This window comes from Prionailurus bengalensis, chromosome X (genome assembly GCF_016509475.1).
Source record: "Prionailurus bengalensis isolate Pbe53 chromosome X, Fcat_Pben_1.1_paternal_pri, whole genome shotgun sequence".
NCBI classification, from domain to species: Eukaryota; Metazoa; Chordata; class Mammalia; order Carnivora; family Felidae; genus Prionailurus; species Prionailurus bengalensis.
This window is the reverse complement of record NC_057361.1, coordinates 21134790-21149045: the sequence shown is the minus strand read 5'-3', so window position 1 is coordinate 21149045 and position 14256 is coordinate 21134790. Positions and strand designations below refer to the sequence as shown.

The 14256-nt window shown below is 41.2% G+C and overlaps 1 protein-coding gene across 1 annotated transcript in view; it reads right to left on the bottom strand.

Moving 5' to 3' along the window:
* The window catches only part of POLA1 (DNA polymerase alpha 1, catalytic subunit), a 299598-nt gene that overhangs the window by 61474 nt on the left and 223868 nt on the right, over positions 1 to 14256 (bottom strand). Inside the window, exon 36 of the mRNA XM_043570717.1 lies at positions 8699 to 8795. Within this exon, the coding sequence (XP_043426652.1) occupies positions 8699 to 8795 (97 nt within the window). The remainder of the gene's footprint in view (positions 1 to 8698; positions 8796 to 14256) is intronic.

The window sequence follows — 14256 nt, the reverse complement described above, 5'->3', positions numbered from 1 at the left end:
CGGTAGCAGAAGGTCTGCGGAGGACCTGATATTTTGCATTTCTAACAAGGTTCCAGGTGATGCCTATGCTGCCGGTATACTGATCACATTTTGAGTAACAAGGTCTTCGGTTTGACTTGGGAAAAAAATGAACAGAGAACAAGCTGATTTGGGTTCTTCTGTAGGTTATTTTCTCCCTCAACTGCTAAATCAGTGCAATAATTATTTCAAGTTCTGTAAAATATTTATTTGTAAAATTTCAGGGTTTATAATTTGTTTCTTGCTATAAAAGCAGTACATGCTCAGATGGTATAATTTAGAACGTATATACAAGTATAAAGGAGAAAATAAATATTACCTACAATCCACAGAGAGATGACAACTGTAAACAACTCCAGTGTTTCTTAGTAATTTTTCCACCTTGCATACAAACAACAAATTAGTATCATAATGGCTACATACTGTTGGACTTAAACATGATATTGTTAGTGTTTCCCTAAATCATTAAAGATTAAAACTATGTAATGTCTAGTAACATCAGCAACAACCCCCCTCAGAAAGTCAGGGTTCTATGGACCACTTTTTCTATTATCAAAATTTTTAAGTGCTTCTACGATCACCCCCTACTCATAAACAGATAGCTAACTAACTATGTTGTGAATTGCCACATTAGTTTCCTAAGATAAAAGTTCACTTAAATTAATTAAAAGAATAGTTTAAAAAACAAAACAAAACGTGGCTCATTTTTTGTTTTTTTTTTTAATGTTTATTTTTGAGAGAGAGGAAGAGACTGTGAGTGGGGGAGGGGCAGAAAGAGACGGGGACAGAGGATCTGACACGAGCTCTGTGCTGACAGCAGAGAGCCCAATGCAGGGCTCAAACTCACAAGCCATGAGATCATGAGCTGAGCCACAGTTGGACACTTAACTGATTGATCCACCCGGGTGCCCCAGGTCATTTTTTACTTGTAAGAAAATGAAACAAAAGGAAAATGGAGTTTGTAAGTTACCCATTTCAAAATCTATTTTTATAAAAAATTGTTTTTCACAATTACAAAAAATATAATTTAAAAGAGGGTGAATGGGAGCTTAAACGAACTTCTACCTTTACTTTTGCATGTACCTGGTAGGAGTGAACTGTTCTGTGTGCTTCACCTGTTAAAAACAGAGAAAAGGCTCATTTCTTTTTTTTTTTTAAAGCTCACTGATTTTTGAGAGAGAGAGAGAGAGAGAGAGAGAGCGTGAACGGGGGAGGGGAAGAGAGAGAGGGCGACACGGGATCTGAAGCAGGCTCCAGGCTCTGTGCTATCAGCACAGAGCCCGATGCGGGGCTCAAACTCACAGACCATGAGATTATGACCTGAGCCAAAGTCAGATGCTCAACTGACTGAGCCACCCAGGTGCCCCAGAAAGGCTCATTTCTAAAATGTGACAAGAATTTTTTCAGGAGGATAACCCACGGACTTAAAAAAGTGACAAAAGGGGCACCTGGGTGGCTCAGTTGCTTGAGCGTCTGACTTCACCTCAGGTCATGATCTCACAGTTCATGGGTTCAAGCCCTGCATCGGGCTCTCTGTTGTCAGCACAGAGCCCACTACAGGTTCTCTCTCTCCCTCTCTCTCTGCCCCTCCCCTGCTCATGCTCTCTCTCTCAAAAGTAAATAAAACAATAAAAAATAATAAAAAATAAATTTAAAAAGTGATATAAGAAGAACTGGACCAGTCTCTGACACAGGCTTCTTTTTAATGCCTTGCTAGGATTTAACAAAGTAAATTCTCGAACCACGAATGGCTTAGAGAGGACTCCAGGGGCTCTTTGCTACTTTTATTTCTGTACTTCCAGCAACGATAAAACTCTTCTGCTTTCAAAGTTTGGGAAAATAAGGGAAGTTCTTAACATTGAAAGGGGACCCTGAGAAATCTCCAAACTCCCAAAGACAGTAAAGCATGTAATTTCTTCCATAAAACTCTAATTTTCTCACTAAAAAAACCTATATCACTTCTTTAGATTCCTTCACTTTTCAGTACTAGCTGTTGTCTCTCTTTTGGGTGTCCATTCTCTGTGAAGTAATACAATTATTACTACACTTCATAAATCTAACTATTTAGCTGAGGGTGAGCAAAGAACAGGACCCTGTGGCAGTGTGGGTGAGGGAATAGTCAGTCTGGCTCACTCACTAGTTAAGTGACTTGATATTCTTTTGATTTTGTCATCAAAATTCTTTTGTCATCAGCAAAATGAGAGCTACAGTGTCACTTGTCTTCAGCAAAACTGGCAAAGAGCTGAACGACAGATATGAAATCTGGAAATGTCAAGGAACTTCAGTTACATTAATTTATGGCACACCTGAGTCAAGCCAAGCAATATAGGAGGATCTAGAATTTTTAACGCACACTAACTACCCTCTATTTATGGACAGAATTGCTTCCGAGGACTAACTGCTCCAAAATCCTTGAAACTCCTTGTGTGGTCTTATTTTCTACTAAGAATTCATTCAACATAAATTTAGTGAGCTGGCTCCAGTGTGCAAAGTGAGGTAAGCAAGAGACGACCCTCTGCCTCAATGAACTCAGTGAAAGAGAAAGTCAAAACAATTCAGGGCAAGTCCTGTGAGAAGGGCACTTAAAGGGTGCTGTGGGAATGTGAAGGAACGAAGCTTGCTTTACAGAACTCAGTTTCTTCATCAATGTAATGGAGGACGACCCATGGTCACCTCACAGGGCTGTCATGAGAGGACCATGAGAGGGTAAATGCGTGTGAGATTTCACCTGGCTGACAGGAGAGAGGAGAAAAGCAACCCTGACAGGCTGTGGCCGCCCACATCCATTGGCAAGAAACAGGGGTGACCTGAAGAACGGTCCTTCTAGGCCTAAAGAGACTCCATTGAGAAACTGGGCTTCCCTAAAGAAGCCTTTTCATAAGGTTACGGTCACAGCGGCTTCTTGGCGCTAACCCTTTATACTTAGCTCCAATTCCTTTCTTCAACAGAGTCCTAAATCCTGGTGTTTCAATTCTGACAGAGACAAACCCAATAGATTGAAAGGGATTTATGGAAAAATTCACCAAGAAGGTCATCCATTACTGGCTGAATTGTGTCCCCCCCCCCCCCCCCCCGCCAAATAAACTGGGAGGGGGAGTTCAAAATCCTAACACCCCGTACCTGAAAATATGACTATATTTGGAGACAGGGCTTTTAACGAGGCAATTATGTTAAAATGAAGTCACCCGGGTGGGCCCTAAGCCAAGAGGACTGACTGGTCGTTTAAGAAAAGGAGATTAGGACACACATACATACAGAGGGAAGACCACGCGAAGACAGGGAGAAGATGGCCATCTACAAACCACAGAGAGAGGCCTCAGAAAAAAACAAGCCTGCTGACACCTTGATTTCAGGATTCTAGCCTCCAGGACTGGCAGGAAATAGATTTGTGTTTATGCCACCCAGTCTGTGGTACCTTGTTACGGCAGGCATTGCAGACTAATACAGCATCCTATTACAAATAGCTGACAGAGAGTGAGAGAAGATAAGCATCCGGGAAGAGCAGAGAAACAGAAAAAAAGTTTTATTTTGCTCTTCAAACACTAACGTGAAAAGGCAATTAGTGCTCAAGAGAATGAAACGAAAAGTCACACAATGGGAGCAAATATTTACAAAAGACATATCTGATAAAGGACCATTATCTGAAATATACAAAGAACCCTTAAAACACAACAATAAAAAACAAGCAACTTAATTAAAAAGTGAGCCAAAGACACCTCATCAAAGAAGATATACAAATGGCAAATAAGCGTATGAAAAGACGCTCCATATCATATGTCATCAGGGAAATGCAACTTGCAACAATGAGACACCACTACACATCTATTAGCTTGGCCAAAACCCAGAACACTGACAATACCAAATGTTGGTGAGGATGTGGAGCAGCAGGAACTCTCATTTACTGGTAGTGGGAATGCAAAATGGTAGAGCCACTCTGGAAGTAAGTTTCTTATACAAAACTAAACATGCTCTTACCATATAAGCCGGCAGTCATGCTCCCTGGCATTTAGGATTTACCCAAAGGAATTGAAAACTTATGTCTACATAAAAACCTGCATACGAATGTTTATAACAGCTTTACTCAGAACTGCCAAAACTTGGAAACCAAAGTGTCCCTCAGTAGGTGAATCGATACATAAAATGTGGTACATCCAAATAAAGGAGTATTATCCAGCACTAAAAAATGAACTATCAAGTCATGAAAAGACACAGACGAAACTTAAAATGCATCTTACTAAGTGGAAGAAGTCAATCCGAAAAGGCTACATACTCTATGATGCCAAATACATGATGTTCTGGAAAGTGAAAACTATAAAGACAGCAAAAAGATCAGTGCTTGCCAGGGGTTAGTGGGGAGGGAGGGACGATGAGGGTGAGCACAGAGGATTGAGGAGCAGCGAAACGACACTAGGATACTATAATGGTGGAAACACATCACAGATTTGTCCAACCAATGTCCAACACCATGAGTGAACCCTAAGGTAGACGATAATGCTGTGTCGGTGCAGCTTCATCAGATGTAACAAATGTGCCACTTTGGTGGGGGATGTTGATGATGAGGGAGGCTGTGCATGTGTGGGAGCAGTGGGTACATACATGGGAAATCTCTGTACCTTCCGTTCAATTTTGCTGTGAAGCTAAAACTCCCTTAACAATGAATCTACCAAAAACAAAGGCAAGTAGTGGCTCCCATCCTTTGCTTCTGTAATAATCCTAATCTGGCCAGATTGGGAGTTTATCATACTTTGCTGCTGAATCTGTCTACAATGGACTCTAAGCTCCTCCAGGGCAGGGAACATTGGCCATCTTAGTTCCTTTGACATCGGGGATGGCCCTCAACACATAAAGGAAAATATGTACGTACTGTTTTTACCATTGCTGAATAAACGAAATAAAAAAGCTCAGGTGAGAAAACTAAGAGACTCTCTCTGTTCTCGCATTTTGTTTTTAATTTTTTTAAATGTTTATTTATTTATGAGACAGAGGCAGAGTGCGAGTGGGGGAGGGGCAGATAGAGAGGGAGACACAGAATCCGAAGCAGGCTCCAGGCTCCGAGCTGTCAGCACAGAGCCCGATGCGGGGCTTGAACCCACGGACCGCGAGATCGTGACCTGGCTGAAGTTGGACACTTAACCAACTGAGCCACCCGGGTGCCCCATGTTCTTGCATTTTTAAGCAAACTTAATTTAGACAATTGGGACAAGATGTGAATGAATTCACGTCTCCCCCAAATGGTTCCACTTATCCCTACTCAGGTCAAGGCCCCATGGGATGAGGCAGTCAAATGGGACCATTTAGTGATGCCATGGTGGAAATGGGAGTTTTACCTCATCTATTGCCACTATGTTCCTCTAAAACTTTCTCTGGCTCTATTATGCCATCTGTGTACATTCTGGAGCAGTCACAATAATAACGGCAAAGTCCTACAGAAATAAGATTTTTAAAAATGTCATGTAGTTACAGTGAATATGCAGTAAACACTTCACCAAAGTGAATAACAGTCCTTTAGCATTTTAAAGGTAAGGAAAAGTACCAAATGGGGTTAATTCACATTATGGACTAACGGCCTGTAAACCTTTGTTTGAAAGCAAAGCACAGGAAAAAGCTGTGACAAGAGCCACTTTTCACCACAAAAATAAACTCAAATACTTTGTGACTTTTCCAAGTCAAATGGCCATGTTTCAAACAAACATTAGAACCACCATCCAGTTACAACCCTTAAGACCTATGGGCTTTACAAATGGAAATGGTAAGACAATCTTAGAGAAGGAAACGGTGCAAAGAAGAGTCTACAGTACAGATTTCACATGCTAGTTCCAGGGTTGTGTGCGGACAGACAATACTTAGACTCCATTCTCAACACAACTGTGTGTAGTGACTGTCACTTTTCACAAGACTTTTGATGTTAACATCTACCGCAGTTCTGGCCTTGGTCCAAACTGGGTCAATATGTTTGCCCTCTGGATCCCACAGATTGCCAATTCGTTTTTATAGCAAGTCTCCCTTGAACAGCAAATCAGAACAGAGTATTTCACACTACTGATACAGTGAGAAGTGAATTTTTTATAGGTCACATTAACGTACACTTACAAACGTTTCCTCTAATTAGCCTATGGATTGTATGACTCCTTCTCCACTTGTTCCCCATGGACTACAACTTGGATTCAAATTCTCTTATTTAGAAACCATCCAGATGATGTTTTCAGAGTGAGTAGGACAGAGGTTTTCAAACGTGGCTGCACGTGAGAATTGTTTGGGGGGGGGGGGCGTTCTAAAATATGGAGCTTCCTAAACTCTACCCCCCACCTTCTGAATCAGAATCTCTGGGTGAAGCCCCTAGGTGACTCTTCAGAGAGAGCTTATCAAACATGACTTACCAGGAAACGTGTGATCTTGGAATACAGATAAGCATGACTCAGCGTCTTAGTTTATACCCCCTACTGACAAATACCCTAATACCTCTTAACATTACTGAGGGATCTGAAAACGCCCTGAGCAGGTAAATTTCAGCTCATCCACTCATTCCTAAAGCACAATTTATGAATAATAAACAAGAAGGAAGCTAAAAGCAAAAATAGTTTCATAATTAAAATTCTGTAAGTAAAACAAAAGGTTCTAGGAACATTTCACAAAGTTCCTCCTGTGACACACAGACTTAAAATCCTTCTCTTATCTTATTTTCGTTAGCCATCTGACATGTACAAGAACCCATCAGTAACTCACACTTAGTGCCGTTTTGACCTTGACCTCCTGGATAGTGTACTTATTAGAAGCAAATGACAACAAAAAGTGTCCCAACTCTTAAACTTGTGAAATAGAACTGCAGTAAATTGTGTGACGGTACAGATTCTGTCAACACCTCTCCCCTTTTGCCAAGCAAGAAGCTTCTAAGCAGCTATTCTACTCCTTGTTTTTCTGGAAGAGCAATGTACCACTCCTTGACGTTCTCTAAAAAGCCACAGTAAGTCTCCAGTGACTTTCCACATCACTCCTACATGTCTCTAAGAGCCAACAGACTTTTGAAAACTGCTTATCATGAAAGACTATTTCAGCCCCATCCCTTTGGAGTCTAAGAACATCTAGGGAACAATCTGAAATGGCTAGATTCAGATAGAAGTAAAGGGGGAACAAGTTCTAACATAGTAATACCCGGAAAGAGGTAACAAACCAGATAGAAACACACACTGTACTCATCAGAGAATCAGTACTTAATTCTTTCAACTCACAATGCCTTTAAGGAAAGGTCCTTAGGGGTAAAAGAGAAACAGCTATTAATGATACTGCAAGTAAACAGGGGCTAAACATGAGCCACAAATGGAAGTTCAAAAACCCAGTTACTAATGAACAGAAGGAACTTTTTTCCGCATTACATAAATTTTACAGTCACTGAAAATATGCTGTGGAGATAGTCCAAGTACTTGGTGAACATCTAAAAACAAGATACTAATTTCCAAACCAACTTCCTCCATCAGTCAGTATACCGTTTCATATCCAAGGACAGCAAAACCAAGTAAGTCAGACCTTTTAAAAATAATTGTTAGCTTGGGGCACCTGGGTGACTCAGTCAGTTAAGTGTCTAACTTCGGCTCAGGTCATGGTCTCACGGTTCGTGGGTTCGAGCCCCATGTGGGGCTCTGTGCTGACAGCTCAGAGCCTGGAGCCTGCTTCAGATTCTGTGTCTCCCTCTCTCTCTGCCCCTCCCCTGTTCGCAGTCTGTCTCTCTCTCTCAAAAATAAATAAACATAAAAAAATTTTTGTTAACTGTTAGCCTATCTTGTAGATGGAAAAACTGGTCAATTAAGACTAGAACTGAAAACAGTTAAGACCAAATCAAGGGCAGCATGGGGATTCTTATGTGAGGAAATCCAGCAGTATTAGCAGGTTTCTTTATGTCCTTAAGGTTACCTCCGGCCTTAATACCGACCAACAAAATGTTGAACTGATATTCACTGACAAACAACATAAACACTCTGTAGGTAACTAATATGAAAAATGTGTAAATTTGCCTTTTTTATTTTTTACAGGTAATAAAAAAGTTGTCAATGTGATTTTTAGGTAGGAGAAAAAAAACCCATGCACTTGTCACGACATTTTCAAATACTCTGTTATGTAACAAAGCTTTTCCCAGACCCATTAAGCCCCACAGTGCCTGAAAGTCTTGTGTGAGGGTTACAGGCAGCACCCGATCATCTGGGCGAAGGCGCAGATATGCACTCTTAGGATGGAGTCAATAAAAGAACTCCACCCCATGCCTCTCTTTCAAAATGAACCTAGGCTTTTAGTGAACAGCAGAGACACACTCCAGGTCTATTTTTTTGTGGTAATGTCTGGTTTTTGTAGGTCCAATGATCACGTTGCCTATGCTTACTTTATTACAATTACTAAACTCTATAGAAAATAGCATTTTCAAAATATAGCATTTAAAGAGTCCTTTTTGTAATGTTCCTCCCCCAAAGCCCTGCTTTAATAGAGAACAATGTGAGACAGGCTGTGGGGACCAAAGCCGGGGATTCCTACACCGCCGCCCCTCATGCAGGGGAAGCCTGTGCTCACAAGGGCCCCCACGGCCTGCTTCTGAGACAGCGGTGTGATGCTGCGTGAACAGCCTGACAGTAGGTCTGGCTTTTATGATGCAAATTTCCACTTTAAACTCAACGGTAATTACAGTATTTTAACGTACCTTTCTCATGATCGGTAATAAGTTTCTCCAGTGCACAGTCCGCATCAAAAATGTACCGGTAAAAGCACAGCTGGGTGTACAGGGACTTGTCAGAATACTGCAATAGAACAGAAAATAAATGAATACTACTACTGGCGAGGGCAGAGACAGAGATCACTCGCAACAGAGTGTATTCCGTACTTCTGACTTCTATATCAAGTAGCTTGTTTTAAACAAGGGGAGGTGAATAAGGAGAGAATCATACTAATGACTAGTCCCCCTCATATAGCATACATACCTTTCATAATTCAGAATAAATCCTGCCACTTCGATCACAGATTACTACTTGCGAAGCTGCAGACTGATTGCCCCTGCTGTCAAAAAACTGATTTTGTCAAATTGCAAATTCCTATGCACCCTTTACAATTTGCACTGTTAATTGGGAAAAGTGGTACTGTGCTTCCTAACTGGGACCTGTCCATGGTAGCAAGAAGTTAAACAATTTCTGCAAATCGTTTAACATACACTGCTAAACTATGAGCCCAATTTTATGACTTGTGGTGGAAATCTAAGGCCTTTGGCAGGGACTGGCTCACAGACATGACATGGTGTAGACATGAGGAACACCTTGACCGCTTGTTCTGTGCTAGTCCTGAGTGGGCAACGTATGACCTCAGAAATACCAGGTGAAATGAAATAACCAAGGTTTTTCAGCCCACCCATGTCAAAACAAATGTTTAGTGACCTTGGCAAGTTCTAACTCAACAGATCATAGGAGATGTGCCCGAACTACTACTATTCATTCAGCAAACATATAATGAACACTGATATTCCCCAGGGTATCTAGAGAAACTGGGTACTCTCCTAAGCGACTGTATCCCACCCTATGTGGGGAAAAACACATGCAGCCAATTCAACAACCGAAGTAAGAATTATGTGGTGAGTCACATTCAAATGCACTCCTATTTATTTAAGATCAACTGCCCTAGGAACTCTCTTTCCTTCTTCCTATGAAGTAAGACACTTGGGAAAGAAACCCTCATGCTGAAGGACAATGTACTAGAGCTTTGGTGTCTTCTCTGGGGGTGGGGGTGTCCTACCGAGGTGAAACAAATGAACCCTCGGAACTTCTCAAATGAGAGAAGCTCAAATGACAAACACATTACCAGCTCTTGCTTGCTGCCTCAGACGAACATGAAATCCAACCCATATCGAATCAGCGCTTATCATGCACCAGATTCGGCACCAGTGACAAACATACATACGGCTAACTAACACCGTAAGCACTCTATAGATAGATGTTGGCTGAATGAATTAATCCAAGAATGACCACGACAAGCAAGCCATTTGTACAATCCATGCAGCTGGGTCCAGGGGTGCCCACAGATGAGCATGCCAGTAGGAACCTCAGGAAAATCACTATCCACAATTGGATATGGAAACAGCATTACTTTTGAAGGAACTCTCTTGGGTAACCAAGTATTAGATCCAAGGATCCTAGCTCACTATCAATGATGAAAAACCACAGTCAACTCAACTTGGTACAGAAGTGACTGACATTCACTTATTAGAGCTCAATGACTGACCTTCCCGTTCACTGCATTATAAAGTCTGTTACTAAATTTAGTGTATTTTAAACTTCTTTGGCCATTGGAAAGGGTATCTATAAATATTAGACTGCAGGAATAACTGACATGGAGCTATTCATCATCAGCCAGGGCTACTGTCTCTTTTTGTGTCCATTCCTTCCACAACTATCTCTTTCTTTACCTGAACCTATTTTAAAAAGTATACACCTAGAAGCCTATTTTATTTCTTATTAGCTATTCTACAATATGCATCATCATTATACTATTATACACCAGTTATTTTTAGCGAATCCTGATTACTGCTTCCTGGGGGGAAAAAAAAGGAGGACGACAGCGATTAAGTTATTTGTTTAGTTTTTTAGATTCAGCAGTAATTGCTGGTACACATCTCCCTGACTGCACACATGCTGCAGGTTGAATAGAACACTGAAATTACCTCCTTCATAATAGTTTGTTTTGATAATGTATTGTGTGTCGAGATGATGAGAAACAGTTGCTGTCAATTTGATTAGCCATTATATTTTTATGTTAATTGCCATTATTGGGTCCATTCTGTTTAGTGTCACCATAGAAGCCATACAATGTTAGCATAAATAACAAATTGGAGTAAATTAGGAAGATATATTTTTGCCAATTCATTTTAATTGCCCCTCAGTCCTTCCGTTGGTTAACGCAGCTGTTGACCCATAATAAGCGCTGGGTCAATATAGCTGCTTGTCAATTCAGAAATGCAAAGTGCTGTGTTGCTGGTAATGGATATACAACAACCTTTGCCAGCCAACTGAAGCAAACGAGTGACAACCCACATGAAGGAATAAAGCGTCAGCCACGGAGTTTAGTGACCTGATATTAGTAGGCAGGCTAATTGAAAGTCACTGCCTAAATGGATAAGGAAAATAGGGAAAAAAAATTAAAAAGGAGTTATATATTTTAAAAAAATATACCAACACCTCCTGCCCTTTTGATTCCTGACATATTTTGCAATTAGTAAATTGGCTGAAAACAAAAGGCCCTATTAGATTTTCAATGTCAAATACAATTAAGTGGTTTTAAAGAACGCACATGAAATGGAGAAAACTATAGTTTAAATGAACAAGAATAACACCTACTTTTGTTTTCTTGATTTTGCACCATTAATTTGTGATCACTCGGAGGGCTTTTTTTTTTTTTTATCATTACCATCTTTTCTCTTTTGCCTTTGATGATAAAATCTTCTAATCAAGAAACCTGACACCCTCTAGTCTTCTGAGACGTTCAACGGGTTTTTTTTCCCTCACACTTAAATGCTCACTGTGACTGTACAAGATTGGATGGAAAATACTTCAAGAAAATAAGATGATATTTTAACATTTCTTTCTCTCTCTAGCTTTTACTTATTGGTTTAAAATGTTCGATTTCTCGCTCTTTCCTTGAAAATTGCACTCAACACGGTGCCTAGGCTTCTTTCAGTCTCCCTTTATAGTTAGAACATCGTGTACCAAAGTGGCCGATTGTGATTTTGTAAGGACAATGCTGAGCTGAAACAGCTACTGTGTGTATCACACTCCGCATGTGACGTGGCTGCTCGGAGTGTTAACACAGTAATAAGCGTGAGACCCGTACATACATAGAGGTAGGGGAGGAATTCCACTCCGACAGACCTGGCGCAGAGGAGGTACTTAAAAAGATATTGTGGGAGAAATTCAAGGAAAAGGAAAATGTTTCAATGCCACTGGTTCTGATACTTTTTGTAAAATCCTGTAATTGGTTTACATTAGAAACAATGCAAACTTCACTTTCTCCAAGGTAGTTCTCTTTCCATTTATTTATAGTCCCTGGTCTCTCTCCTGAGATTTCTGATGAGGCTCTAGATCAGTGGTCCCTCACCTGACTGCACATCGGAATCACCTGGGAGCTTTTTAAAAAAAAATACTGAGGCTCAGACCTCGCCCCTGGAACAACTAAGAATGCAGTGGAATGCTGGGGATGGGCATTGCTCCTAGGTGATTCTGGTGGGTAGTCTAAGATGAGAATCGCTGTGCTATAGATAATCTGTACTGGAGAAACTTTTAGAACCAGGCACTCTTACCCCTCCAGCCTGGCTTGAGATAAAGGAATTCACACTGACCAAAATAGCTTGAGATTTCCTGAGAACCATTTTTGAGGAAGATGGTTGCTTGTCCAAGCATATTATTTCAAGAATAGGACAGGACATATTTTCCCTTACATAAATACAGGGCAATGTTGAACCTGATTTGCTTTTTTGTTGGTGAATTATAATCTATACACCAAAAGTGCACAAATAATAAGTGTGCAGCTTGATGTACAAAGTGAACACATCTCTGTAATCAGCACCCATAATAAGAAACAGAACGTTACCAGCATCCCCTCCCGGCTACTTACCATCTTCCCCCACCAAGGGTAACAACAGATTTGCCTTAAAATAAAAAAAAAACCCAGTAACTTCATGTGCCCAGAATCATATAGTTTGCACTCTTTTTCTCTCTGGCTTTTTTTGCTCAACATTCTACTTGCAAGATTCATCCACATTGTTGCACATAAAAGGAGTTTGTTCATTCTCATTGCCATAAAGTATTCCACTGAATGAATAGATCACAATCTGCTTATCTATTCTATGAATGATGGATATTTAGGTGGTTTCCAGTTTTTTGGCTATTAGGAATGGAGCTGCTGTGAATATTCTTGTACATGCCTTTGAGGCACATAAGTGTACATTTCTGTTGATTCTAACACCTACCAATGGAAATGCTGGATCATAGGGCATGCAAATTTGCAGCTTTAGTAGCAACTGCCAAACTGTTTCCAAAGGGGTTTTAGTATTGGTTTTCAACCGACTTTACTTTGAACTAGTTTGACAATACATGGGTTTTTATTTTATCTAAGATTTTCTTGTGGCAATATAACCAGTCTACTCTCTCTCTCCCTCATTTGTAGGGATAGGGTAGAAGTTAGCTAAAACTACCTCTTTATCAACTCAAAAGTAAACGTAACTTGCTTCTAAATTGAATCCCTTGAGGTATGAAGAGGTGGGCTCACAACCCTAGAGATTATCCACGGCAAAATCTTAACCTCAAGTTACCTTCCTAATACAACCTAGAAGATACAAGGCCTGCCCTGTCACATTAACTAGTATATACTCACAGAGGTCAAGCCCACTTGGTTTAAGCCTGAACAATATCAATCAGGAAGGAAAATGGACTGCCCTAATTCCCAAATTTACCCCAAAGTATTTTTGATGATTAAACATCATTCTTGTACTATGAACACAAATAAACCAGCACTGACTCTAACTGTAAAACAAAACAACAACGGGTGTATCAAACCCCATTACCTTGCAAAAGCTCAGGACAGAATTTACTCCAGGCATCATGTCATGAAGCAGATTCAGAACTCTAAACCCTGCTGGCACTCACAGGGACCATAAGATACAAGTCTAGAAATGAAAATTTGCCTCAGGACAGCCCTGGCTGAAAAATGCTTACTAGTACTCTCACCATCTACCAGAGAGAGCTCGAGCCATGAGGCTTACTCAGGAGTTCTCCTCAGGCCTCTCCAGTGGCAGCCTGGCCCCACACCCGCCCCACTCCTCACCATCACCTGCTCTGGGCAGACAGGCCTCGTGCTCTGTCCTTCTGCGCAACGGCCCGGGTGATTCTGCCGCTTCGGGCAGGCCTGTCCTTCCAGCCCCGCCTCAAGAGGCACTCTGTTTCTACCTACCTCATCAGACCTCACAGTCATCCCAGGTTCTGGGGAGCCTGCCAAGCCTCCAGCATTTGGTTTGCTCACTTCGCACCTGATAAAGAGGCAGTCGCCTCTTCTCTGGGTGCCAATGCTTTACCACATCCCTCTGGCGCAGAGATCACACTCCAGGTAATCCTCACTATTTCAATGACCCTTGCCCCTCCTAGGACGTGAGCTCCAGAGGGCAGGGTCTATGTGAACTTCCCTCTGCACTGTTGGTGCCCAGGCCAGAGCCGGGTGTATAGTTGG